General features: G+C 39.7%; 1 protein-coding gene across 4 annotated transcripts in view; it reads left to right on the top strand.

Moving 5' to 3' along the window:
* Positions 1–2,093: 2,093 nt before the first annotated feature.
* The window catches only part of MYZAP (myocardial zonula adherens protein), a 64,206-nt gene continuing 38,996 nt past the window's right edge, over positions 2,094–27,303 (top strand). For 2 of the 4 annotated variants that reach the window (XM_065847061.2, XM_065847059.2), the window contains exons 1-5: positions 6,965–7,540; positions 13,524–13,613; positions 22,343–22,501; positions 24,769–24,861; positions 27,173–27,286. In XM_065847061.2, coding sequence (XP_065703133.2) covers positions 6,980–7,540; positions 13,524–13,613; positions 22,343–22,501; positions 24,769–24,861; positions 27,173–27,286 — 1,017 coding nt within the window. In that variant the 5' untranslated portion in view covers positions 6,965–6,979. Of the gene's footprint in view, positions 2,360–3,236; positions 3,381–5,682; positions 5,798–6,964; positions 7,541–13,523; positions 13,614–22,342; positions 22,502–24,768; positions 24,862–27,172; positions 27,287–27,303 lie in introns of those variants that run through there. The other 2 variants (XM_065847060.2, XM_071813877.1) reach the window with 2 other exon arrangements.

Here is a 27,303-nt window from a genome sequence, read left to right as displayed (position 1 = left end):
GAGTGGCCAGCCAGATGCATAGATACAGCGTGTGACCCAATCTATAAGTGGTCAGGTGTGTGAATCCATTTCCTTCCTAGGACTGGGTATATTGTTAGAGGGCCATTTCCATAAGTGATATTTAGTCATAGTGACTGAACTATTAGTAAGTACCCTTAACTATTTAGTCCTCCCTACACTCCCTCCTAATAACTTTAATTCAATTAGGCCCAAGAAAATAATCTGTATTTATTGTAACTTCTTTTTCTATTATTGTAATGACTTACACACAGAGAAAACTAGACAGTTCTTGGTGACAGGATAATAAAATTTCATTATACTGTAGATCCAGATAGGTCCACTAGAATATTTTTTGGAGCTAGAGGGACCACAGCTTTCCTGATGAAAGTCCCTGATAAAGAATCAGTATTACCTGATATTTGATCATTAAAATATCTCCCCTTCCACCTTGTTTACTTTTTATGTGACTTCTAATAAACTTCTTTTTAGTACGTAGAAAGAAAACAAATAATAGAATCAGATCTTCCACTTGTACTTCACAACTTTTATGCGCAGTTCCCCATCCTAGCGATGTGTGTGAACAGGCAATGGGCTGGGAGAGTCATTGAGAACTGGTAAATTCCCATGTGAATCCTGAGATGGGGAACATGAGGCCTTAAACTGCATCTAAAACACGGGGGAGGCCAGACAACCAAGAACTTCTGTAGCATCTGTGCAGATGTTCTAGACAAAGGCCTGGTCATATTATTGATGATAAAAATATTCTATCATTATCTGTCCTGAAGCAGGGCTGAAGTCCAACAAGATTTGCTCTTCTGGCCTTCTGTCGTAAAATAGAGCTGAGGCAGAACACAGTTTTTCCTCTTCTTCTGTGTTTCCATTCCTGCGGAGAAATAAAAGTGAAATGTGCTTCCTCTTTCCCTTTGTAAGTTAAAAGAGATCAGTCAAATACTTGTAGTGATTTCCTGTCCTTAATGCTCCTACTCCCTGAAATAAGTACATTCTTTACACTTCTAGAACAACTTGCACTCCACAATTTATTTCTGCCTCTAAAATTTCCGTATTTCCTGCCACAATCACAATACTGAAATCAGTCTTTTGGAAGAGATCTATCCTTTGATATTATCTCCAGGGAGTGGAATTTGATTTTAAATGCATCTACAGTATAACTGTAGTACTAATGGTGGGGTGTGCCTGTTTTCTACTCTCCTGCCTACCTTAACCAGTTCAATTATGTGACCCGGCCAAGTCACACCCCAATGTGAACAACGCTGCTGCTCCTGTGCTGTGTTACTTTTTCATGACATTTATGCTGAACTGTCCTGCTTGTGTGGACTGACTAAAGCAAAACCTACTGCTGAAGGATGAATGACAAGCTGCTAGCATTGCACGTGTGTTTCGCACCACATTGCTATGGGCTGTGACCCAGTTGTTGACTGAATGGGAGACCTACGTGACTGAGGAAATGGTGAAGATGAAACAAGGGGTGGTACTTTTTCTGCTGAATCAGAACTGGATTGATGCCCTATATGCTTCAACAAATTCTGAAGTGATGCTATCTAAATACCTAAGAATTAGTGACTGAAAAAAATGACAGTGCTAATTTTTTTTCATTCATGTGGCCACATATTCATGATAAATGAAACTGTCCTATATTTGTCTTGATATATTTCTTATCTGTTAAGTGATTTTAGTAAAGTCCAAGCTTTTATTTTTTACTTAATAAAAGCCATTACTATAGCTGTGTGAATATTATGATTCACAGACACGCTCAATCAACCCCCCCCAAATAAAGCTAAAAATAATCTTTTTCCTGAAAAACATGCCTTTTTAAGACTTTGCAGCGTTTTTTAAAATCTTAGCAGTAATTTTTATTTCATTGTAAGTTGCTTTTTAACAGTCTGAGTCTGCAAATCAGAGCTACCAGGTGTAAGCCTCATTTTTCTAACTGCTAGGAGTATCAATACACTTAAATACACTGACATGCATATATATGCATAAAGGTACATGGCAGAATCTTGTTACTATTATCATTACCTGATTGGCTTTGATGGACTTGGTCTATGTTCTCACCCAGATACAGCTTTGAGTGACTAACCCATTCTCTTTTGTCCTTTCTGTCTCTTCCAGACGAAATTATAGTGCACATTGCATTTTATTATTTGTTGAGCTATCATGCATTTTGTGACTTTATTGATATATAGTTAAAAAGTACTTGGTGAACCTCAACAGGAAGAATGACTCTAAGTAGGAAGTACGACAACAATTAAAAGCAGAAAACATTCAAAGAAGAATTTATTGTAATTATAGTATGTGATTCTACATTATCAGTAAAGATGGAATCAAACTGTTATTGCAGGTAACGCCAGAAATTTATTTTTTTATCCAATGCAACCATAACTGAAATAATTACATAAAATGAGTACTGAGGGCTTTGCAAAATAAAATGTATATTCTGCATTTCAAAATCCTGGTGTGGGAATTCCTAATTATAGATTTGTGAGATCAGCAAGAGAGGCTCTGAATTTCTGTAGTAATCCTGTATTAGCCATATACCAAAAGTGTTAGGTGACAGCAAACAGTTATATTGATAGGTTTCAGATGCTTGTAGCTGAAGCAAGCTGTAAAGATAGCTGTATGTTATGTCACTTCAAAAGGGTGGCTCTAAAGCACAGTTGCTCCAAATGCAGCAAAGATGTATTTGCCAGTAAACATAAAATATTGCTCAAGACAAGAACTGTACAAATTATATATTGGTTTGTATGTTGCATAGAAGGGGACCTATGACTACTGAATTTGGGGGCTCAGTTTCTGGTTTATGACTGTTGGCAGACTAAAATTTTCATAGGAGCTGTGATGCCTAAAAAAGAGAGCTTGAGAGTTACATGATGCTGAGCTAAGTATGTGTCTCCAGAATACAAGGGTGAGAGCTAGCAGAAAAAATAAACAGCTCTGAGGAAAAATAGGTGATCAAGTCCAGAGGCCTTACTGAGTCTGGTTCTGAAGTGTTTTACATGCATCTGTCCATTTGATAATCTCTGCTATAAATGGGCTTTATGCCTTAGGGATGATGAAGGTAGAATGGATTTTAATCCCCCTGGAAAGTGAAGGCTATTAGAAGTTAATTATAACACCTCATTTTTGTAACAATACAAATGGGACTTTATAACCTTCATGACCATAGGTGTGAGTTCGTGCTCGATTTCTAACACTGCAATTATTCCCAAATCTCACAGGATTAATATTCCAGTTGGTCAAGTGTTACTGGAACTTTCCTTCTTCCTCTGGATTCTGTCAGCAGTTAGCCTGAAGATGGAGAAGAGATTTTGATGAAAAAAAATCATCCTTTTATCATGCCCACATTTAGGCAATTTGTTAAGGTAAGACCAGGCTTCCCAGTCCTGCAGGAATTCTTATACAATCTGCTATTCTGTGAAGGCAGATCTACTTTCTGCTCAATGTATTCTGTGTTCTCTTGCCCATCTTATGACCAAGGGCTTTTCATATAAAGGCCTGTTGATTCTATGACATCCTGTTTCATTTTTCTCACAGCATAAAGATCTTTGGCCCTTCTGTGGGAAAAAACATGTCAGTAATGCTGGTAGTGGGAAACAACGTACCCTGCAAAAAAATTAAGAAGGTGCCTACACTTTAAATTTATTGTAGTTCCTTTGTAATTATATTAGCTGATTCACAACAACTATAGCTCCAGATATTCATACTATAGTGTCAGCCTGTAATTAACCTTGGGATCATGGCATTCACAAAGTGTCATCAGGTTTTGAACTGAAAGCTCAGTATCCTGTTCAGATTACCTTCTGCCACCACGTTGTATATTGTCTATGTGCTGTCTATATGACTGTATATACCTTTTGTGTAGTCTGTAAAAATCAGTAGAATACTATTGTCTCACTCAAACTAATTCCCAAGTAGTGATTTACTTTCCATTCCCCCATCCTGTTTCTGTAAGCTAGCACCATGTCCAAACCACAGACAGCATGAAATGTTCACAACAGCATCCTATGACCCTTGCAGGTAAAAAGAACTGTAAAGTGTGGAAAATCTACTTCAGACCGTACCAGAACCAAGGAGGTAAAGTCCCTGGCAAACAGGGACAAACTGAAAGCAAGCAGACATTTTTCCCTGATCTCTCAGGGAGTGAAAGAGGAAGGGATTCTGTGGATTGTGTTCTTGGCTTAAGTCTCTATTGAGGGTGAGAACAAATGGCAGATGTAGAATAATGAGCTGCAGCCAGAGATATATGCAGAGCTTGCTCTAGACAAGGACAGATGCTAGGCAGAGAGCTCCTTTCATAGCAGAGGAGAACTGTTGCTTGCTGGAAGCTTGTCACCTTTACCATTATTGGTGGGAGTCTGTCATGTCAAGGCTGAAAAGATAGTGGTCAGAGGTCATGTCATAGAAGAGTTATCAAGAAAGCAAATCCACAATTTGTAGAGATCCTGAGTCAGTAGTTGTAGATATATCTTCATGTTTTATAGCCCTCATACCTTGTCTTCTATGAGTTTATCCAGCTGCTTTTTGAGAGCATTTATACTTTTCATAATCAGAGTATCCTCTGCCATAATTTAATTTCACGTATAAATGTGGTGCCTGGTTTACTTCAATCCATTGTTCAGAAGGGCGATAATGAATCGCCCTTACCAATTCACTTTTGCATACCAGTTATGGCTTTCTACACCTCTGTTGCCCATTCTCCACCACTGTCTTTTGTCCAAGATGAAGATACCAAATCTGTTTATCCTGTCTTCATCCAAAAATAATTTTATAATTGAGCTTTTTTGCAGCTCTTCTGTGTATGTCTCATATTGCTGCAACATCATCTCTTGAGCTTCCTTTTTCCTACCGGGGGTACCAGGTGTTCACTCAACGCTAGCGGCTGGCTCCATAATTCCTGTAATGCATCAGAGCTTTGGTGATGGAGAAAAAGTTACTCCAAATGTTGCTTTCATACAAAGAGATGTATTTGTTGATTTGAGTCTCACTTATACATGTTCATCTCAGCCTTGGCAGAGTTTAAGAGATTATAAGTTATTTTTAAGTGTTTACGATGCACATAGGACCACACAGCTTACACAATGTTTGAAGAGGCTGCAGGTGGGTGTGTGGGATACACAACCACCTAGTAAGGCAGAAAAAAACCCAAGACTCCTTACTACACTTGTGCAGCATGCTGACCATGGGGGAGGCAAGGAGATGATTCATAAAGTATCCGAATAAAGCAGACTACTAGCTGTACTGGCCTGCTGGATTTTCCAGTCAATGAGGAGAGGTGCTAGTAAAGTAGACAAAACAGACAAAACAGTATTTGTATTATCTGTCATTGTATTATTCATGGACAAATATTTTCCTCATCTGCACCAGTAAGATTTCCATCAAAATTATCAATATTCTCAAAGTTGATGCAGACCTTAAAAATTCTCCCAGAGATCTGATTATTGTGCCTTATTCTCTGACGCTCTAGCGTATGGGAAGGGAGGTCCTTTCCCATGGTGTGGCACAAGTTCAGTCTCTGTGCCTGTTCTTAGAAAAGCAGTTCTGTTTGTGCCAGAAAGTGACTAGACGGCTCCGCATGCACCCCTTTTCCCAGAGGGGAATGAAGTCCAGAAGGCATAACTTGTCATTAACCAGGAGAATCTCACAGGTATATGAACTCTTTCCCAGCTGAAATCACAAACGCCACTAGCTGTCTGCATACCAGAACTTAAATGGAGACATTTCTGCTCACCGGAATGACCAGGAATAAGCAATGCCCACTGCTAAAGGGACAACCCAGCAGGTAGGCGACACACTTGTGAAGGAATGTGTTCCTGTTGTTGAAGATAAACCTCTCCATCTGCAAATCCACTCTGAATGCAGCTTTACAACCAGGAGTTATGACAGTGGATGATTCATAAGGAAATGCAATTGTGCAATTGTTGTAGGCACAAGACACCTTTACACAAAAGTCGTGTAGCTGATCTTGCATTGAAAGAAACTCAAATACAAGTGGTGGTTCTGTCTCATTTGCCTTGGGCTGTATTACCTGCCTCCGGTAGGGAAGAGAATTGTAGCTGGAAAAACAACACAAAAGATGCTGAATACTAAATGTGGACCCTTCATTCTTTCTGCTGGGCCTGGGGAATGCTTTCTTCCTCTCTTCCTCAGATCCTGATATGTTGATAGCTCAGTGTCTTGCCCTGGGGACAGGGAACTGAAAGGCAAAAGACAACAGATATATTCGCAGAGGGTGAGGCACTGGTAGTACAGTGCAGTGTCCGTTTTTCCAGTGCAAATTACTTCCCTCCCTTCAGCATTTTCCAAATAAGAACAAGCATATAGCCACAGCAGTATGATTGTAATTGTCGTAACAGGCAAGGACATTGCATAGCCATAACTGTATTCTCTCATGGTCTTAATTATCTCAAGGTAACGATGTGGAGATAGGGGATAACGTATTTCAAAAATGCTGTTATAGGTATTTATTCTGCAATTTCTTTCAAACAAAAGCATCTTATTTGGTTTTAACTCCTTTGATTACTAAGGAATGTACTGGTCATGACAGATGCACAAGGTTGCAGATGAAGGTGTGCGTGCACCTAGGCCTGTGTACCGCGGTGTAGGGTTACAGCATTCCCTTCCCCAGGTCCCGGAAGAGCTGAGCATCTGAAATGCTGAAGTCCACACCTGCAGTCTGGCTCAGGGCCAGCTGACTCCAGCGCACCAGACTAACCTCCTCCTTGGACCTTTGGCACCAAGGTTGACAGTGTCACTCATGCACTGAGCTGCACTGGGTTTGTGCCTCTCACTTAAGGCAGTTTGGGTGCTTTCAGATCACTCTGGTACTTGTTCCCGGAGCACAGCTAACAAACTGACAAGCCTGGGTGGCTCAGGAATGGCAGCTATGGGAAGGAGAGGACAGCGTCAAGCTTTTATATAGAACTCTGGTTGGAGCACTCAGAGGTGTGTACTGGAAAATGGGATGGAGCAGCCTCCAGTGGGTTCTGTGATCTCTAACTCCCATTTTCCACTGTCTGGGACGTGGCTGAGTGAAACACGGACCTGCCTGGGTCTCCTCTCAAAGCCCCCTTCCCCGTGCTGCACCCCAACACCCAAAATTCCCAGGAGCAGAGGGAATGCCACCGTGCATTGGCACCCCAACGTCCCAAGGCCAAATTTATCTGGGACGGCGTCCCACGGCGACCTTCCCCGGTTTCACCCCACGCGAAGAAATCAGGCACTTTCGTGGCGCAAGAGCCAGCGCGGAGACGCAAGTTCCGCGGCGGGAGGGGGGAAGAGGAGCCTCATGAGCGCCTTCCGCGAAGCCGCGCTTCTCTCCCCGGCCCGCCCAGCTGGGGCAGCCCGGCCCCTGCGGCCGCCCGCGGCCATGTGCGCGGGGGCGGAGCGGCGCCGCCGGCCTAAGGCAGCCGCAGTCAGCGCCAGCGCGCCGGCCGCGGAGATGCTGCGCTACAGCTCGGGGCTGACGGTCACTGCCACCACCTCTCGGAGGCCGCCCGGCGACGGCGGCCGTACCCGGCGGAAGGTGCGCGGGGGGGCGGCGGAGAGGGAGGTCCCGCGGGCGGTGTCGTGGGGCGAAGCGGCAGTTTGACACCCCCCCTGTAGTTTACTTGTAGGGCTTTTTCTTGCATATTTTCGGTGCTTTCAGGTGAAGCTTGCAGTGTGTGAGAACAGCTTCGTGCGCGTTCGTAGTAGGTGCTGGGAAATGAAGAGCTGCTGGGGTGTCCCGCAAGGCTTTTTGTAGTGCTAGTCCCTGGCCGTTCTTCTGGAAACCTGCGAGGAAGGGTTGCTTGTGCTGGAGACTTTGCCCCCCACCTTGAAATGTACCTTGATATTTACAACTGAGAACTTTCCTGTCGAGGCACAATCTATCATGAGGGAGCTTATTGTAATTACTTCAGTGGCAACAGTAATTTATTTTTATAAACAGTTCCTCAAATACAGGAATATGACTTACTGATGTATTTTTTTTAATTTTCATAAATGTGATAAATAATAATGATGTATTAATCTGTTAGGAAATGCTTCTAAAAAGTTGTTAAAACACTGGCAGATACGACATGAGCGTCTCTACAGCCACCCTTCTTTAAACAGCCCTTTTTTGCTGCTGTAACCACACTGCTGCCATTGTGAGTGCGCATTCCACGTGTGAAGAATTAAATCAAAAGAAGTGATAAGCTAGTCCTTACAAAGAAAGACAATTATGTGATACTTCTGGAATTACTTAGTGATTGTTTGCACACTCCAAAAACGTGAGTTTATAATTGAAACAATGAAGAATGTCATGTTGCCGTGTTTTGCATGATAAGCTGAGGGTCAGTTTCTTCCACAGAAAAAATCCCTAGCCTTCGTAAAAATGAAATTGCTCATGTACGTGGAAAGATTAAGATGGTTTGGAAATCATAGTTATGTTCCCTACATGTCTTTTGCATTCTCATTGAGTTTTCCTGATTTAGTATTTCTTGAAGAAGTTAGAGCTAAGAGAGTTTGCATTTAAGTGATAATTTTCTTATTTTCATGCCGATGATATACTTGCCAGGGATGATGTAAAATGAGCTGTATTTGATACATTCTCATAAAGAAATCGGTAAAAACCTAATTTGCAAATAAAACCAACTGGGAAGCTGCTGGGTTTTTGTTGTTTTTTGGGGGTGGTTGTTGTTTGGGGGTTTTTTTTGTTCTTTTTTTTTTTTTTTGTGAAAAGTGGCTCTCTTACTATGAGTTGTCATAAGAGGAGAGGAAGACAGTTAGAATGACTGCTGAATAAATGAAAGATGTGTGTCACATTCCTGTGTGCCTGTGGTCACAGGAAAAGTGCCCTTTAATTGTGTGGGGAATCCCACAAATGGAGCAGGCAAATCAACAGATAAATGACCAAAGTACTTTCTTCTTTGCTTTTTAGGACCAAATGAAATTAAACAGCCAGTTCTTTTCTGCTTTCACCTTCAAACGTCTAAAACTAGCATTGGGACTTAGGCAATGGGGGTTATTTTTGGCTATTGAACTGGTAGGTTAGCAGATAGTTACCAAACAAATGTGTTATCCCCAAACCATTTTATCATCAGACATTAGAAAGATCAACAATGTTAAATTCTGGTGATGTTAACTCTGAAGTTGATTTGAAGCTAGATCAATATTGAACCACATCTTCCCTGTGCGGTGCTGCAAAAATCTTGAAATGGGACTGGTTGTGAGAACAGCTTGTATTTTTCTGTTGCTGTACTAGTAGCTTTGATTGTTCTGTGAAATCATTGTTTGCTATTTTAATGCTAGCTCTGCAATTATTTCAGTACATAGATAACTGTGATCAATGACTTTTGAGGTGCTTTGGTATGTAGAAGAGAGGAAGAAGAGGCTGAAGAACATCACTCAAACTGAATCTGTCGTCTGTATTTAAGTTGCACCCCAGTGATTTGAGTAGGATGGTAAACATGAATGTGGATTGTGGATCTGGGCCATGAATTCTTAACATTTTTAACTAACCTAGATTGGTTTTTTTTCTTAACTGCCATATTGCAGTAGCTCTCATCTATGCTGTCCCACTAACCTCTTAGAAATTTGATAATAGAGGATGTCTTCATCTGTGAATTTCCATTGCACTCAGCAGACTTTTGCTGTCCAGTGTTGTGCTGGGCTGAACCTGTCAGTCTTTGTTTTCCTGTCTGCATATGTGTTTCACAAATGATATCAGACGAGCTTTGGAAATACTGCTCATGGGTTGTTGGTGTCAAAAATGTTGGCACTTAGATTGTTGGCTTACCAAAGCTACAGATGCTGCACATCAGACTGAAATCTGATAGTCTAGAAAACCTGATACCTGGTTCTTCTTCTACCCAGTTTTTCTTTGTAAAAATTACGCTCACAAAGTTACAGTGTCAATGACATAAAGGTAGGGTGGAAGACATGTCCATCCCTGTTTTTCCTCAGTTGTTCTTACTGTCAGTCAGCAGTTGAATGAAATTGAATCACAGCATTTTCCCTGCAAGGGGAGTTCTCTTTCGTTCTCCTTCCCGCTTTCTCTCTGCATAACCCTCTTTGTTTCTGGAAATTACTCCTTCATCCTCAATTGCACGTTGTTCTGCCACTGTTTGGCACTAAGTTGAAGCTTTTCCTGTCATGATTTCATTTCCATTTTAAGGCATCACTGCAGCAGTGTTTTGCTGTTGGAGAAGGGCTTGCTGCAACTCCCATGTGAGCCTGCCCATTCATTTGGTCAAGTAAGCTTGCCGACAAATGTACAGTGTGTTGTTTTTACAGGAAACATTGCACAGCAAGAACAGTACAGGTACAGCACCCGTAATTGCTTCTGAAGGTTAGATGAAAAAGCAGCGCCTGTTATTTTTTCCCTTCCAATCTCGATAGTTTCTTGAATTTTAACAAATCGGTCTGTAGTTCTGTCCTTAAGTGGAGTGCATCATCTGTGGCCCTGGAGAAGCAGGAGTGAACGACTACTTTATACATTTACTGCTGTTTCCCCGGAGTGCTGAGGAAGTCCTGTTGTAAACAATAGCCACAGTACAGCCTGTATAAGTTTGTCCTAGTGAGGAATTGGGTGGTACCTCGCCACTGCCGTACAAGCCTCCATGGGCATGACTTCAAGGCTGGAATCCTTAGATGATTGCCAGTGCCACCCTCTGTTTGGCATTTACATGCAACAGGCTGCAAAGTAAAGCATTAAAACTTATTTTGTATCAGAAATACTGCCAAAAATATGATACTGATTTGAGGTGTTATTAAAGTAAGGAGCTGGTGTGGAAATAAGGAAGTGGGGAAAAAAAAGTGATTTGGGGAGTAATAGAGAAGGCAATGTGAAAAGGGCAAGAAAAACAGCTTAAACAATAGTAGACCTTTGATTGTGCAGTGAGTTTAGGCTCAATGTACTCCTGTTATTGATTTATATTTCCAATCTAGTAATTGGGATTTGACTGCCATCTGTACTGGGCTTCTGTGACTTCCTTCATAGGAACCCTGTAACATATCAGTTGCTGTAATGCGACAGGCAGTCACGATTCGCTAACTGGCGTACAGGTACAGGGATAAGTACTTGTTTACAATCACTGCATTGTAAATCTATAAGTATGTTGGCTATAATTAGTCCCATACTGACTAACAGGCAAGCCATTTGCCAGCTTCAGAGAATCTTACACAACTTCTTTTTCTCCTAACTTTGAGTTGCCAGTCATTATCTGTTTCTGTTTATTTGAGCTATTTTTCATGTTGTCTCCTAACAATCCTTTAATTCCTTTTAGTCCAGTTTTCCTTCATTTGAAATCACTATAAGAAAAATGTGGCCTCACCTATCACTTCCCACACAGCACAAATTCAGTTTTATTTCCTATTTATGGGTCTGGTCTGTCTTTGTTTGCATACATGGAGGAATGCCAGACTCCATTTCCCTTCTTGTTTTAAAAGAGCATGTTTTAAGAGGAAATAACCCTGCTAAGTTAATAGGAAGAAAGAGCATAGAGAAATGGAAATTAAATAGGTGAGGAAAAAGTGGTATTAATTACCTTAAAAATCAACGAGCTCCAAAGTTGAGGTTATTATTACTATATCTTGATAACTAACTTGTAAGCAGGAAGCACCTCCAGCTTCTGCAGTGTGTGGGAAGGGTCTGGTGTTCTCAGAACAAACATAGCTGTCACACAGTGTCAAAAGCCAATGTGCAAGGATTCATCATTTTTAAATGCATTTAATTGTTTCAGAATACTTAGCAAATACTGCTTTTATACCAAGTTTTGGGCGCTTTATGTCATGTTCTCGGTGGCTTCTTGTAGATTTATAGGTATATGGCCAAGTGAGGAATTAATGGTGAGAAGCCCACTGCACAAAAAGTAGCCTCCACAGATGTGTCTTAAGAGTAGGTTATATTTCATCTTGCTCTTACTATAGACAGCTTTTTTTTTTCCTTATAATATAGACACAGCTCACATATTTTATAGGAACTTTATCTCAGGGCACATTTCTTATTGGTAGAAGGCCTTACAGACCTTGAAAACCAAACTGAGAGAGGAAGATGGAAGGCAATACAAAATAGCATTCTCTAATATAGTTGACAGCATACTAGTAGTCTAAACACTGTTGATTTGTTATCTCAATGGATTTAAAGTAAGACTGGAAGAAAAATAGGGAAGTTGCTGCAGATATTTGCAGATGGTTCTTTCAATTGCTTTTACTTGAGAAGAAGAAGGACTTAAGGCTTATTGGAAAAGTTGAAAAAGGTCCATTGTTTGGAAAGAGGGAAAATGGGAATCCTTGTCATGATGCTGAATAGTGGTGCTCTGAGGAGGTTGTACTGTAAAGAGCCTTGAAAGTGATGTCAAGTTATCTTAACTGGTACGAGAGACAGTTGGAAGAAGTGAATTATAAAACTATAACATTTGAGGTTATGAAAAAGACTTTGCTGCTGTGCTCTGACTGCCTGTGAGCAGAATGTGGTTGCCATTTTCAAGGCAAAAGGAAGTGCTGTAATGACCAAGACATGAACTGTGGACTTGGGCAGGTGTAATGAAAAGATGGATTTCAAAGAGAAGGTACACATCCAGTATGGCTGGAGGCAAGTATTATAGTTAAGAGAAACTAAAGAGATGTAGATCAGCTGAGATGCTGTGCTATTGAACAGTGGTGATAGCCCACAATAATCATGAAAGAAATACTTTAGACATTTTGAGGAAGAGCCTTAAGAGCCCTGTTTGTTGTAAATAAACAGCTGGGATTTCACGGAAAGGTATTGTGCAGCTTCAAATTTGGACACACAGGTTTCTCATATCATTATTTGTGATGCTCTGTTTAGGACTTAACAGCTGTTTTCCACAAAATTGTTGTTTTAAAAATATCACTATGCCAAGATCTCTCAGCCAAAAACTAGGCAAGCTGCAATTGGGAATAGAAAGGTATCAACCCTGTTGGCCTGTTTCCTCAGCAAGAGAAAGGTTATTCTGAAATCAGATAGGAAACAATATCTCTTAAATTGTCTTTGAAGCATTTTGAAGCGTACTTTTTAAGAACAATTGGTATGTATCAGACTTCAATAATATTTCTGTTCACATTCAGTGGAACTGCAGTACTTGGGTATCCTTGGATCAAATACTTGAATATATACTGAACAGAAAAGAGGCATTTACTCCAGAATACATTTTGTTTCTAAATAATCTCTTTTGAAGATTAAAAGTATGCCAGATCTGCAAACAAAACTGGGTTCTGTTCACTGTTCTGTTATCTTAGCTCTCAATGTCATTTATGAGTACATAAGAACATGTTGTTGATTGAAATGGATTTTTGCTATTTCAGGTATGTAATTATGGGGATGCCCTTGAATTATTTCATGCCAGTTGAAAACCCCTCCAACCTTTAAAAAATTATCTTCTATCAGCTATGTGGCAGAAGGCAGAAAAGGGTAAATTAAAACTTGAGTATAAGAAGTAGTGTAGTTCATACTGTAAAGCAAGTCATTAAAGTAATTTTTTGTAACACTTAAATCTAAAAGCAAACCTTTGTTTTTCTTTCAGATGAATGTCTGTAGGTTACGTTTAACAGTGCCACCTGATGAAGCCTCACAGCCTGAACAGGGAGCAAAGGAACTTGAAAGAAAGAAAAACGTAAGTTTTAAGAAACAAAACTAAATTCCATATAAACATTGAGTAAATGTTGCTGTCCACAGAAGCTGATATTAGTTGTTTTGGGAGTCCAAAGCCCAGTCATCTGGGAAGAACAAATCAGGAACCTGAGCAAATCAGCTGTGAGCTTTGAGCCTGAGCCTTGGAGTCAGGGATGGTAAAACTGCATGTAGAAAAGGGCAGTAGTAGAGGAACAGCACAGAGATTGTAGGTGATTTGTGATTAGAGTTACCTCTAAAACTTGATTATTTAATATTTATTTATCCAATATTTATGTGTTAAAGAGTAGGAAACTGCTATCAAGAGCAGGGTCTTGCATTAAACGGGATCTTGATCCTCACCTGAAGGGGATGTGCCTCAATGTGTATGAGAGCTGGCTTACCTGAGACTTAGATGTTTCACTGTGTTGGCTAATTTTGGGAAAGCAGGATGTACTAATAAGAAATAGAAAATAAAGAATTCAAGGTTGTTCTGGAGTGAAAGTGATTTGAAGGTCATGTCTGTGAAGGGTTCAGAAAGGAGATTTTTTTGTAGAACCAAGTAGTGTGCACACCAAAAAAATCTTACTGCTGCTCTGGTGGAGAACTTGTTAAGAGCTGTTTCAGAGCGATAGATGATGTTTAATTTGTCTTAAGGATGGAAACTAAAAAGGGAACCTGGACAACTTTACCACATTTACACTTTAATAAACCAAAATCAAACAAGAAGTTGGCTCAGTTTACCAGACCAAATGGATGAATAGCAGTAGGACATACATACTCAGCTTTTCATACGTTTCTCTGGCAGAGTAATAAGTCCTTGAGGATCCATAAATGTTGCTTACAGAATGGATTAAAGACGCCTTAATGCAAACTAAATTTGGGCCACCATTCCATAGTATTAATTCGTTTTGTACAAAGGTGTTCAGCCATAGCACTTAGAGTAGCTTCCCCCACCAATGACTCTGTCAGTCTCTGTCAGTTTGTATTTGCCTGCAGAAACCCTCAGACTGACCTAAGCATTGCCCTAAGAGTAATATCAGTTTGTTGTTTTTGAGGAGGATAGATATTGACTCATGGCTTACTCACTTTGCTGAGTACTGTAATAATAAGAATGAAGTGTGAATGATTAGGGCTTGGGAAATTTGTAGTGACTTTCTGATGTGACCAGTTTTTTTCTCTGAGAGATCTTGTATTTAATGAGAGCTGTATTTTCCCCATAATGCAAGCAAAGACATGTGGGTTTTATATCAGAGAACGTTAAGTAGAGGATATGAAAGATAATAAATATATTATTGGGCTCACCTTCTATTCCAGTATATTGCACCGTGATTTTTAAGAGGTGGGTCCTGTTTAGTTGAGACCAAAAAAAAAGTATGTAATCTAGTTATTGTGTATTTTAAGTACTTTTCTAAAATTCAGTGCTTTTACATGATGTAAGGAATTTTAGAAAGGATACATGTGGCCTTCAGAGCTAGGTGGGATCTAATTAGTCAATTTTATAGCAATTAAAAACATTGAGTAATCATGCCATCTGCTCGTGTTCTATGGTCATTGTGTAATTTAAAAAATATCCCTGGAGATTGTATAGTCAGTGTACGGAAGCAGCTACCAAAAAATCACTGATTATAAACTTTTTTTTCCTCATGTCTCTAAAACAATGTATTACTTGTACATTTTTATTGTCTGTGTAATGTATTGCTTTCTTGTATTTGAATTAGTTACACAGTAACTTACAGTGCACACAGGGCTCTTGACTGTTCATGCTCTGATACTTGTATCTAACTACAAATTTAATTAAAAAAAAAAAGGGCATCCCCTAAAAGCAGTGATCAAATATCTCTGCTGATCCACCCATGTTCAACTGACTTAATGAAATTGCTTAAAGCAAATGTTAGATAATCCACACACAGTCCTATGAGAACTGTGCCCTCTTCTTGGAAATAGGGATAACAGACAGAAATTAGGGAGCTGCTCAGTTTTCTGCCTTGCACTTTACAATTTAAGGTCAAAAAACACAGCTTCACCAAGAACCAAATTTGACAGCAGATCTCGTGTTGGAATCTGGAGTTCTGTGTAGTCTTTAAATGCTGAGAAAATGGGAACATGGAAAATGTTTTTGGTATTTAATATGTATTAGTGTGACTTACAGAAATTAGCTGCAGGGGTGATTTGTGGGACTGGGGTGCTCAGGGAGATGGGCAGTGTGAGCCTGGCTGCCAGGCGCTCTCCTGTTGGGGCAGGACAAGTGCTGAAGAGAGACAGACGTCCCTGCGCTGCCTGCTGCTGCTGAGGGACGAGAGCCGAGTCAAAGGCAATGCCAGAAAACTAAAAATACACCATGGCGTGACATTTGGTTGTAATCGCCTCTTTCAGCTCTTTCATTAGAAGGAGGTGCTTTTGAGCTGCCCTAATGTGACACAGTGGTAGCTTACTGACTATTTGTTACTATTCTGTGTCTTTCTGGGGCTCAGTACCATTAAGAAATGTTTCAGTTGTAAAATCAGCCAGGGAACTGCACAGAAGCTCTTGCTGATACCGGTCCTCCCAATAACTTATTTTGGAGCTTGATGTCTGATCAGAACTGATTCTTTGTTGGTTATGTTAGTAGCTGCTGGCTTTGCCTTTTCCGTTGTAGTCCAAGTTCATCAGAAAATGTACACTGTATTTTATTAAGTCTGTATCAGTGCATTAAGTTTCTAGATTGACTTTTTTATTGGTATACATCCATGAAAGAAAAATGAGGCAGTGTAAGAGATTAAAACAAAGCAACAAAATTGCTGCAGGCATTACTGTACTAGGATGGCCTCTCCCCATTTTTTGTGAAAGGCTGGCAGATGGTCCACAGTTAGAAGTTGATCTCAGAACTGAGGAGGGAGTGAGCTTGTGCTCCAGTGCATTAGGCTAGATTTTTATATTCGTATGTAGGCTATGATACCTTGAAAGAAGTAATTGAGACCTCAAGTCAAAAGCAAGGGCTAGCTGATTTGATTGTTTGCTTTTTACAGGCTAAAAGCCTACTGCTGAATGTCTCTGAATTGTAAGCATGTAAGGTAGAGAGAATCTGAAACTACCCAGTTCTTGTTCCATTACTTCTGTTAATGATAGACAATGGATGACAGTAGTGTGAGGCTGTTTACTCACCATGAAGTACAAAGGAATATTGTGCTTGTCAGATTGTATGCAAAATCTGCATGTCCTGAAGCCTGCCTTGTCTTGCATAATAAAGGGCTACCAGACAATTGTATTGTCCCTATTTGGGACTGGGCTTATTTTTATCTATTGGTCTCTTTCTTCACTGTCATGGCTAAATTTGGAAGTGTCATTGGAAGCTGCAGCTAGGCATTTGAGGGCAGAATATAGAGATATGTATAGACAGGTTTTTGATTTTCATTTAGTCACATGGACAAGAGAATGAAAATGAGATAACACTCTAGAAATTTGTGTCACGTTCTTGTCTTTGTGGCTTTCAACAGATTTTAAGCAGTGTTTGGTCTTAAACTCCAATTGGTACTTTGGTGGTGCATATCCTCAACCGCTTTAATTTTGTTGTGTTTTGAAAGCAACGCAGCCAAGAGGTTAAATGTGTTTTTGCTTCCTAAGCAGGAATACAGAAGGAAACTTTTTTCCTTAACAAAGAAGTAGGCTGTAAAGAAGCCAGAAGGGGAATTTCCTCCTGTATGTGATGGAGAGAATCAAGCAGAAACTTGCGTCAGGGCTGGATCAAAGAATAGGAGTGCAACGATCATGGGGCTGTTGTGCACACTGAATCTAGGACAGTGCCTGTTTTCTCTGCTGACCTGCTGCTGCCAGCCCACTCCCATCAGCATAGCAGAAGTTGTGTCATTACGAATGTGGTTCACGTGCTGCAGGTGGCTGATGTTACTGTTTCTCAGCCTCTCCAGCACTGATTACTTGATTTTTTTGATGTGTACAAATTAAGCAACACCTTCATTTCAAACAGCACTGTATCAAAACCACAGAAAGGATCCCACTGACTTCTGTGGTTACTGCTGTATTTGTTATGTCTTATTCTCTTAGTGTATAAATATTGGTATTCTGTGTACGGATTTCATTGATTAGCTATGACTTCATATAATGCCTGTCACTTCTATTTTTTGAGGTAGGCACCTAAATTCTACAGTTCAAGGAGCTTAAAAGATGGAATGTGTTAAATGATACTTCTTATTTAGCGTCATGAATTTAAGAGCACTCATGTCTATGTTTTGGGATATTTTCCCTGTTTTAATACTATTTGTATGTGAAGCATCCCTAAATATAACATATGTTTAATGGGCTGTAGAAGAACATGAAAAAAACATAAAACCACAGATACCTGTTGTCAGAGCATAGTAGCTGTCCTTGGTGAGCTCAGTGTTAGAAATTTGTCATTTTACTGAACAGAAAATAGGTTACCTAAGTAGCAATATGAATGTTCTTGTTCTTTGTATAACTAGTGAAGAAGCAAAAGATAACTGGATATTTCAGAAACCTCTGGAATGTGGCAGTTGAGGAACAGATAAAGCCTTGCTTAACTTATATAGTTTTGGTTAAAGGAAGAGTTTATAGATGGTGTAGGTGAACACAAGATCATGATTTAGCAAAATTTTATGGCCATATGAGTACTAAACACAGAATTGTGTTAATCGTTACATTAGATGTTTTTTTTTGTCCTCAAAATAAGATACCTTTTTTGTTCTTCTGCTTCCAGTTTTGGGGCAGGGAGAAAGTATAAGGTGTGGGGTATCTGGCTTTCAAAAACTGATGGAGATAGACTAGGAGGCAAATAATCCCACATAATGCAAATAAAACCATGGGCAATACAAAAAGCAGCCAACAACTCATATTTAGGCGTTGTTTTCATAGTGTCTTTGCTTCACCTGTTTCATACTACTTGTGCTACTTCCTTGGACAGAGGCATAAACAGGATGCATGGCAATTATCAAGACTTTTGCAACTTTGGGGTGTAGGCTTCTGTTTTAAATGTTTATTAATTAAGTAAACACAGTCTGTGTTTCTTTAGTACATGCTGTGTGATCTCACCAAGTGCAACATGACTGTTGCTACAATTCTGACAAAGCATGTTCCTGGAGGCTGATGTTGTATTTGTGTGCATCACCATGCTACTTTCTTGCTGTTACCTTGGGCTGTCATAACTGGCTGTAGATACAAAGAAACATTCACAAATTGCTTAATCTAGGTTTGCTTTTTCAAATCAGCAGCTCACATTTGAAAGGATTTTGAGGTCAATTTGAGCAACACCTGTACTGGTTCCAGCAAGTGCATAGGCAGGTAGGGAGCTGGCTGATATTTTGACCATAAACAGCAATGCTTAACTAATCTAACGAAACCTTCATCTTCAAGTGCTTTTCTGGTTAGTTTTAAAGTATTTACTTGCTCCGAAATACTTGCATTTATTTACTTATTCTGTTATCATCACTGACTTACCTCACTGCGGATCAGAGTGGAGACAGGCAAGGACCTTCTCAGAAATCTGAGTTCTGAGAATGGATACATAGGAGACATTGAGGAAAACAATGAGAAGTATGTGACTTTAAACACATTCTGTAGTCCTTGGGGATGTGGAAAATCCAGCATTTGTGGAAGAGGAAACATGGGAGAGAGGAGATGTGATAGAGGAAGAACAGAGGACAAGGCCGAAGGTAAAAAACACTGAAGGGAGAAAAATAAACAAGGGTGGGTGGAAGCAGCTTAAGAGAGGAGGCAAACTGGCAGAAAGTTTACTCAGTGCATGCTTAGCAATGCAATTCTGTGGAGCAGTTTGAGAACTGAGCAAGTTCAGCAAGGCCTCCTTTGGAGGCGAAAGTGTATTAAAAAAAGTCAATAAGCAAAGTAACCCATCTACCTCTCAGCCCTACACTGAACAAATTTTTCTTATTGTAACCCTTTCCTTAAAACGAGGCTGCATCAGGTTTAGCCCTTTTTTGTCAGAGTATATGCTGAACTCTGAAACAAGTGGTCATTGAGTAGAAATTAAGATTTACCAACCAGAGAAAAGGGAGAGTAGAAGGTAAGCATAACTGGAACAAAACATCAAGGTAAAAGACTAAAGAAATATGAGAACAGTTGGTTGTATAGCTGTTGTTCACGAAGGTTTAGATAAAGCAAGAACCATACTGAAATTTTAACAGGTGCTTGCCTGGGGATTGTGACACAAAGGAGGAATAAGGAAGGGGTAAAAGCAATATCGTGCATTTTAAGTAGAACATAGTAGAACTGGAGCACTCAACAAGTGATGGAGATTCTTTTAATCTTCTGAAAGAGAAGTGACTAAGGCATCTTGGGAGGCTTCTGCAAATGTAGACAACAAGCAAGTTTGGCATTGTTGCAGGAGACATGTATCCAGTCTAGCTGTGTGCATACTTAATCTTGCATCTACTCCCCATTATGATGTAAATTTAAGTTTGTTCACCTGTGAAATATGTAAGTGCTGTGGGTGATTCTCCAGCTGCAAACCCATTGGTCTGAATTTATAGGCCTTTCTTAGAGGGGGAAAAAAATCCTTCAAAACATTCCTTAGGAATGTGTTTATAGTATTGTAAAAATAAGGAACTTGGTCATAATTTTCATACAGAACTCTGAAAACAGCACTTTAAACAATTCAGCTAATGTTGTGGAGGCACAAAGGATCTTGGTATTCAGCTGTTTGCCTCATAAAAAATGAATGATCATGGGTAAAGGGTTTGGATTTATTAATTCAGTGTCTGGTGCCTTAGTAATCTTTAAACAATCAAAATGATGATTCATTTGGTTGTCAGGAAGATGGAAACTTGTATGTAATCCCTTTATCCAGATGCAGGGGAGGAGCTGCAATGAAACTGTCAAAGAAACAGTACAACCCTGGAAGCAAACAAACACAAAAAAGCTTTGAGTCCTGTCCCCATCTAGTTTCTATATTTGCTCTTCAATAAATCATGTGTGGGGTTTTTGTTTGTATACATCCAAACAGCGAAACAAACAACCCAATAATATATAATTATGAAACTTCTTATTATCAGGATATGAAGCTTTGTATGTAGTGTTTTGAAAGTGCAAAATTATTTCATGTGTAGGTAGAGCTGTTTGCCCAATGTTTTTCCATTAGGGGGTTTTCAGACTTTATTTTGAATGACTGCTTATAGCTTTGTTGTTTGTTGCCTCAAATATTGTTTATCAGATGTCTGCTCTGTGATGTTTCCGTTCTAGCCCTGCACACCCAGAGTTTCAGCAAAATGGTTAAGCCATTAATGCTATGGCAAAGGAAAATGTGTAGGATTTACAACGTTGAGAAAATTTGTCAGTGCCGTGAGGGAGGGACACAATATAAAACAAATGTCTATCTTTACCTATTCTTCTTAATGCAAGTAGACTTTCCGGTTCTTTTTTCCCTTACCCAAAGAAGTGTTTATTCTTACATTGCCACCACAGTTGGATTAGTTTGGCTGCTGAAAACTGGAAGTGCTACTGCTTTAGAGTGCAGATGCTGTTGTCACTGTCTGTCATGGTGAGGACTGGAAACTCTCTAGGGTGCAGCTGCAGATGGATATAAGATGCTGAGCATCTCTTCCAGCCTCTGTTTGGTGTTAAAGAGAGTATTTAGACACTGCTTAGACTCTTAATTTAGTAAAGAATCTCAAGGTTTGTCACTTTTCATACAGCGTCATTACTGAAGAGCAAAGCAAAACCAGACAAGTTCTAAGGTCAAATATTCTCAAATTTACCCATAGCCTGGTATATTTAGCATGAGAAAGTTCAGTAAAATTATCTATAACTGATTTGTCCCCAGGACTGACCTTTCAAAAACAATGTGCAAAGCTAAGCAATAACAGCTGTGTTTCCAAGGTTGTGTTTAACTTTATATTCAGAAATAATCACTAACTTTAGGTTCCTAGTTTGCAAATATTCAAAGTTGGGTAAGAATATTTTCCCCTTCTTTTTAAAAGCCATATTGTGGATATCTTCATCGAAGCTAGTTGTTTAGATTCTTTGTAATCAAGAAGATAAATTATTAATAGTACTTCTGGAGAGTGACTCATTTCAGGTGATTGCTGTGGAAGGCTGTTTCTCTGGGTTGGTGAGAAGGGAAGCTAGGTAAGTAGTCAGGTCAAATGGCTACATCTGACCTTGCAGATATTTATTTACATGCTGAGGGAAATTATTTCTACTGTTTGCATTAATATTTTTCTTACTGAGATGAATAAGAGGAATCTTGCAAATAGTGCCTTTAAGTAAGACATACAATTACTACTTTACAAAATTTTTTATTAAACTTGTGAATTTTTGTATTTCCCGCAGCAGGGAGTTTGGGGAATGAAAGGTGATTCTGTGGTTGCAAGAGTTTAAAGGGAACTGTGAGAACTGACATGCTCTGGAAGAATGCAGAAAAGTAGCGTATGTTGATGAATGAAAATAAGGCAGGATAACTTTTTCTCTCACATGCGTCTCCCTCTCCTTGCACAAATCCCATCCATTGTCTCTAGTTGCAGCTCTATCACTTCCATTAAAATCAGTGGAAATTAGACATCTCTATCAGTTATAAATTGGTTGTTGATCTTCCCAAAAACATGAAGGATGACAGTTTGACCCCAAAACATTTGGGAACTAGTGTTCTTAGCTGCTGTTGTGCTTTCCCTGTGGTTGGCTCTCTCTCCTGAGAGAGTTATTATATTTTTGTTTAATTTTTTTTAATTCTAGTACTGATTTTAAAATAACGTTTACCTTTTTATTTTTAAGGACCTCTGCCACGTACCAAATGGCATGCCTCCAGGGAAGCTCTCTCATGGGATGGTGTATGGCGTTGTACACCGAACTGACAACAACCATAAAAGAGAAATGGTGGTTTATGGCTGGTCAGCTGATCAGCTGAAAGAGGAGATGAATTACATTAAAGAAGTGAGTTATGCTTTCAGCTTCAAAATTTGTCAAATATCTTTTCTATATATTCGTGTAGAGGTGTTGGTTTATATGGGATGGCTGATGTCTAACCCAGCACCTTAATTTGAAGAGAGAACCTACTCTGAAGCTAAGGGCTTGTCTTGTTAGTATTCAAGCTGGCAAAAAAGCATGCTGTGTACCTGGGAACTGTGCAGTCCAGACTCAGGGCATCTGTGCCAGCTGATGCTTGTTAATGCTTGCTGAATGAGCTATGGCTGGGCAAGCAAACTACCACAGATCTCGGGGCTTCTGTCCTGAAGCCTTCATAACTTCAAATGTGATACAGAAGAAACTATGTAAGCAAACACCCAAAAGGATAAACTCTCCTCTCTTCCTCTGCTTCCCTGTCCCCAAACCCCCAGTTTTGAAAAGGCTCCTAAATTAGGTGACATAGTAAAATCACTTGGGTGTATTTTGGGGCAGCCTTAAAATAGTCACCCTAATAAGAATGACTTTGTACTACTTTCTCTGTGCATGTTCATTTATCATAATTGGCAGAAGCTGTCCTAAAAGAAAAAAAAAAATGCATTTCTGCTGCTGCCGGTTTCTGTGCTTGAAACTCAGCATCTCTTTGCCTGTCAGCCCTTGGCTCTCTGGCTTTGGCAATAACCTCCTAATTAGCTCAGGGCAAATAACTTGACCTTCTCTTCCCATCCACCTTTACCACCCAGGGAGCTGTTGGTCAACAGTTATCATGTTATGCTGATTCAAGTGCAAACAGCTGAGTTGATACAAAAGGGAGGAACACTGAGTCAAGCCAGCAGTGCAAAAGACTGTAATTATGTGTGTTTTTAGCATCTGCCTGGTCTCTAGCTATCGGCACTTGCTTCTTTCCTGTATTACTCCCAGTTAGTTAGCTCCCAGCATTCACCATTGTCACCTGCGCTCGCAGTCAGGGTTTGTCACTGCTGCGGCAGGTGAGGCACAGGAGCTGTCCTGGCTGCTGATTTCCTGCCTGGGTGGTGTATCTGCCCTCCTGAGGGGTGTCCAGGGATGAGTGAGCTGCCACACTGCAGGTCCAGCTCCCCTGGCTGCGCTTTCTGGTGCTTGGTGCAAATTGCTGGGACTGGGACCATCTCCCTGCCCTTTCCAGATCACAGCTGGCTTGTGGGTTGGAGGGATGTGTCAGGTGAACTTCGTATCTTGTGTGCGTGTGTGAGTGTTCAGGATAATGAACCTTTCAGGAAAAAGTGGAAAGGACATGGGAAGAGACGTGCTGGCCCTTGCTCTCCTGTCTTCTGGAAGCTGTGTTCAGCTATGCAAGTTTTGTCTTTAACAGTAGAGTCCCAAAGGGAGCACGTAGTTTGGAGTAGGCTTGTGCCTACTCCTTGCATAGATTTGATGGCCAATGCCCCTCTTTCTGGGAGGGAGTGGGCATACTGCAGAGCTGCTGGAAACATCCCCTCTTATATAAGGTCCTACTAAAGTTTTCGTCTTGCTCCTGCCCCAAGCCTATGCGGAGATGAGGTAAACTCACTGCCCTAGATTATCTGCAGTCAGTCGGTCTTTGATAGAGGTGAAGGGGAGAGGCAGGAAAGGAGGTCGAATTAAGTAGCTGGAAAGTAGACTGTAGGCAAACATTTAACTAGTGTTTACAATATGTGCTCTTGGTTCTGTGCATGATTGCAATGGCGTTTAAACCCAAGCTGACTTCCAGCATGCTTTCTTTTTCTTTGCAAGGTATAATTCCCATCCATAGTTCTTAAATAAAATCAAATTGAGTACTCTGTCCTTCAGATTTGAAATTACATTAGTAAATTAAGGCTAGCTAAACAATATACTAGCATAAAAGTCTGAAATTAAAGGGTTTATCTTCAAAGGATACTCAGGGAAAACTAATTAACCACTTTAAAAAGTATGCAAGTGTATTAAATCCATGTGGGGATGCTTTTTTTCAGAAAGAAAACATTATATGCTCAAATTAGTTTAAATTCCTTCAGTAATCAGGTTAGAAGGAGTTATGGATAATTAAATTGAAATAATGATCTAAATTATTAATTTACAAGTGTTAAGTGTGTACAGAGAAGTTTAGAATTACTTGGAGACATTTATTCATATTATCCTTATGTAGACAATCTTGAGATGTAAGTTTTTGTCTTGTTCTTAAGAGTAAATTGTTGTTGATGGAAAGTAACGATGAAGGATGTAGAAAAAAACAATTAAGTCCTACTATAAACAGTATCATCAATAAGTTTGAAAAAGGCATTTGATTTTTCTGACACCAGGTGAGAGCAACTCTGGAAAAAGTAAGAAAGAAGATGTATGGTGAATATGATGAAATGAAACGAAAAATACAGCAGCTTACAAATGAACTGAAAGTAAGTATATGTTCATTTGTAGGGAAAGGACATGAGAATAACTGCTCCAGTGTTATCCAGAAACTTATTTTTTTTCTTCAGCAGAACAGATATAATTTCTCAAACCACTCCATTGCTTTATGTCATATCTATACTTCTCTTTATTAATTTATTTTTCCTTCCAGGAAGGTAAAGTAAAACAGTAATGCTTTTGTGTGTGGAATTACTAATTGCCCGCTTCTTGGAAACAAAAGAATAGCATTGTCTGTGTATATTGTTAATTAGTGGAGATGTTGATACCAGTAAGCTGCCAGGTGAATTGAATAAATAACTTACATAATTAGGAGTAACATGCAACTTAGTGTAATTTCAAGACTTCGCTCTGTTTTACTGACTGTATTGTTTAAACATTGTAGTAAAAGACGTAGAAATATTCTTTAGTATTAAAGTACATGACAGTTCTAAAAGGTACTTACTTTTTGGTTCTTTACCGAACCTTTCAGTGGTCATTTGATGACCTCTTTCTTCTGACATGCTGCTTTAGCAATAAAAGTTGCTGCAGTCTGTAGAAGTATCCTTCATACTAAACTGCTGAGGTCTTTGGTCCACAAAATCTCCCTGAAAACTTACTGTGGATTTTATATTCAACATTGATTTTCACAGCCTGGTTCAAATGAATCTTTGGCAATTAAACGTATGCTGACTTGAAGGGACTGGGACCCGGGTTTGTGCCCTTCTGCCATCCTCATTTGGAGACTGTCAGTTCTCTGCATGCTGTGTTATGTTAAACTGCTATTTTTATTCTCCAGCAATTAGTCTCAAAAAAAAAAGTCACCCTGACTTGAGAGGAGGAGGGAGAGAAAACTGAATTTCTGTAAAGTGTGTTAAATAGTCTTAATGATGCCAATGAGGTGAGTCCCCCATCCAGTATGCACATAGGCAAATGCTGATTCAGATGCAGTTTTGTTGTCTTCACTGCTGATGCTGAATAGCAGTGGTGATACTCTGCACTTCCAGACCTTCAGCAGAAATCCTGCATGAGTCTGAACATCTCAGTTAAGGATTTCTGACTGGCTCTGACAGAATCTCTAGTTCTGAAGCAAATTAACACTCCTTCTGACATAAATGGCATGTTATGAGACACCCTCCCCTCTTTTTCAGTAGATAGCCTGAAGGAAAGCACAATTGTTGTTCTACCTAATAATATATGCTTGGTTGGTTGGTTTTGGTTTTACATGACTGCATCTTTCATGCTATTTGGGGATCCTGTTTAAAATCCTATATATACTCTTTGCTACAGCTTTGAATCACTATGCTTTTTCCCCATCAATTTCCAGGACTACTTTTTGTTTATGAAGTTTGTTTGAAGTTTGTACTTCCAGTATCCTGCCCTGGGCAGTGTACTTCTTCACATGAGTTCTTATCTTGTAACTTAATCTTTCCAAAGCATTTCTGCTGTTGTTCATTTCTTTCTTTGTTTTCACATGAGCACGCCTTTATATAGGGTTCACAATAACTACTTGGCTTCTGCTCCCTGTGCTGACCTAATCTGTCTATGATTCTGTTACTACACACTAACTGTTCACCGTATCAGTCCCTAGTGTTCTCCTATTTTTATAAAGAAACAAATCTGGTCCATGTAAGAATGTGAGTTGGGCTGGCCTCCCTTTGTAACATTTTTTTTTCTCTTTATTATTGGATGGTTCATCATCATTTATACTGTTTGGGTTTTGGTCTCTTCTTAACCGATGTCATTTTGTGCCTTTTCTTTTTTTCCCCATCCAGTTTTTAAGCATGTGTGTGTCCATAACAGAAGATGAAAAATTTTTGCACTACAAAGCTCTCTACTGACTTCGCCTACCTGCTTTGTATTGTTTCATCCTTAAATCTTCTAGATGTTGCTTCTTTCCATACCTGATTAGTCAGTTCCTTCCTAAGTAAGGCTATTCCAGAGTGCACCCAGACCTTTCTAGACTTCCTCATTTCTTGCATTCTTCTGCTTTTCACTCTGACTTTTTACAATCTGCCTGCTCGGTGTATATAAACTTTATGAATAGACATCTGCCAAGGGTCCTTCTGTCCTTTCAGAAAGAACAGCTTTTACAGTGATTACAGACTAGCAATAAATGCAGACACTTGTGCCTTATTTCTGTTAGCATATTTGGATTCTAAGTTCTGTTTGTTTGTCTCTGAGGTGCAAGAATATATTTTAAGCATCCTAGCACTGTGAAAATTAAGCATGGGGTCTTTTTCTTCTGTAGCTCCCTTTGAAAGAACAGCTGAACTTGATCGTTATTCTATATAAAACTTTTTTTTTTTTTTTCCTGCTCAGGTGACAAATGCTCATCAGGAATCCTTAGAGAATCATGTGCGAGTGCAGGCTGCAGCCTTAGATAGCTTTAGTGAAATGAACAGCTCCTTGACATCAGCATCAATAGACTTGCAGGTACATTTTAATCGCTG

Source organism: Patagioenas fasciata, chromosome 12 (assembly GCF_037038585.1).
Source record: "Patagioenas fasciata isolate bPatFas1 chromosome 12, bPatFas1.hap1, whole genome shotgun sequence".
Taxonomy (NCBI): Eukaryota; Metazoa; Chordata; class Aves; order Columbiformes; family Columbidae; genus Patagioenas; species Patagioenas fasciata.
Note: the sequence above shows the minus strand (reverse complement) of the source record. Positions and strands in the feature narration are given on the sequence as shown.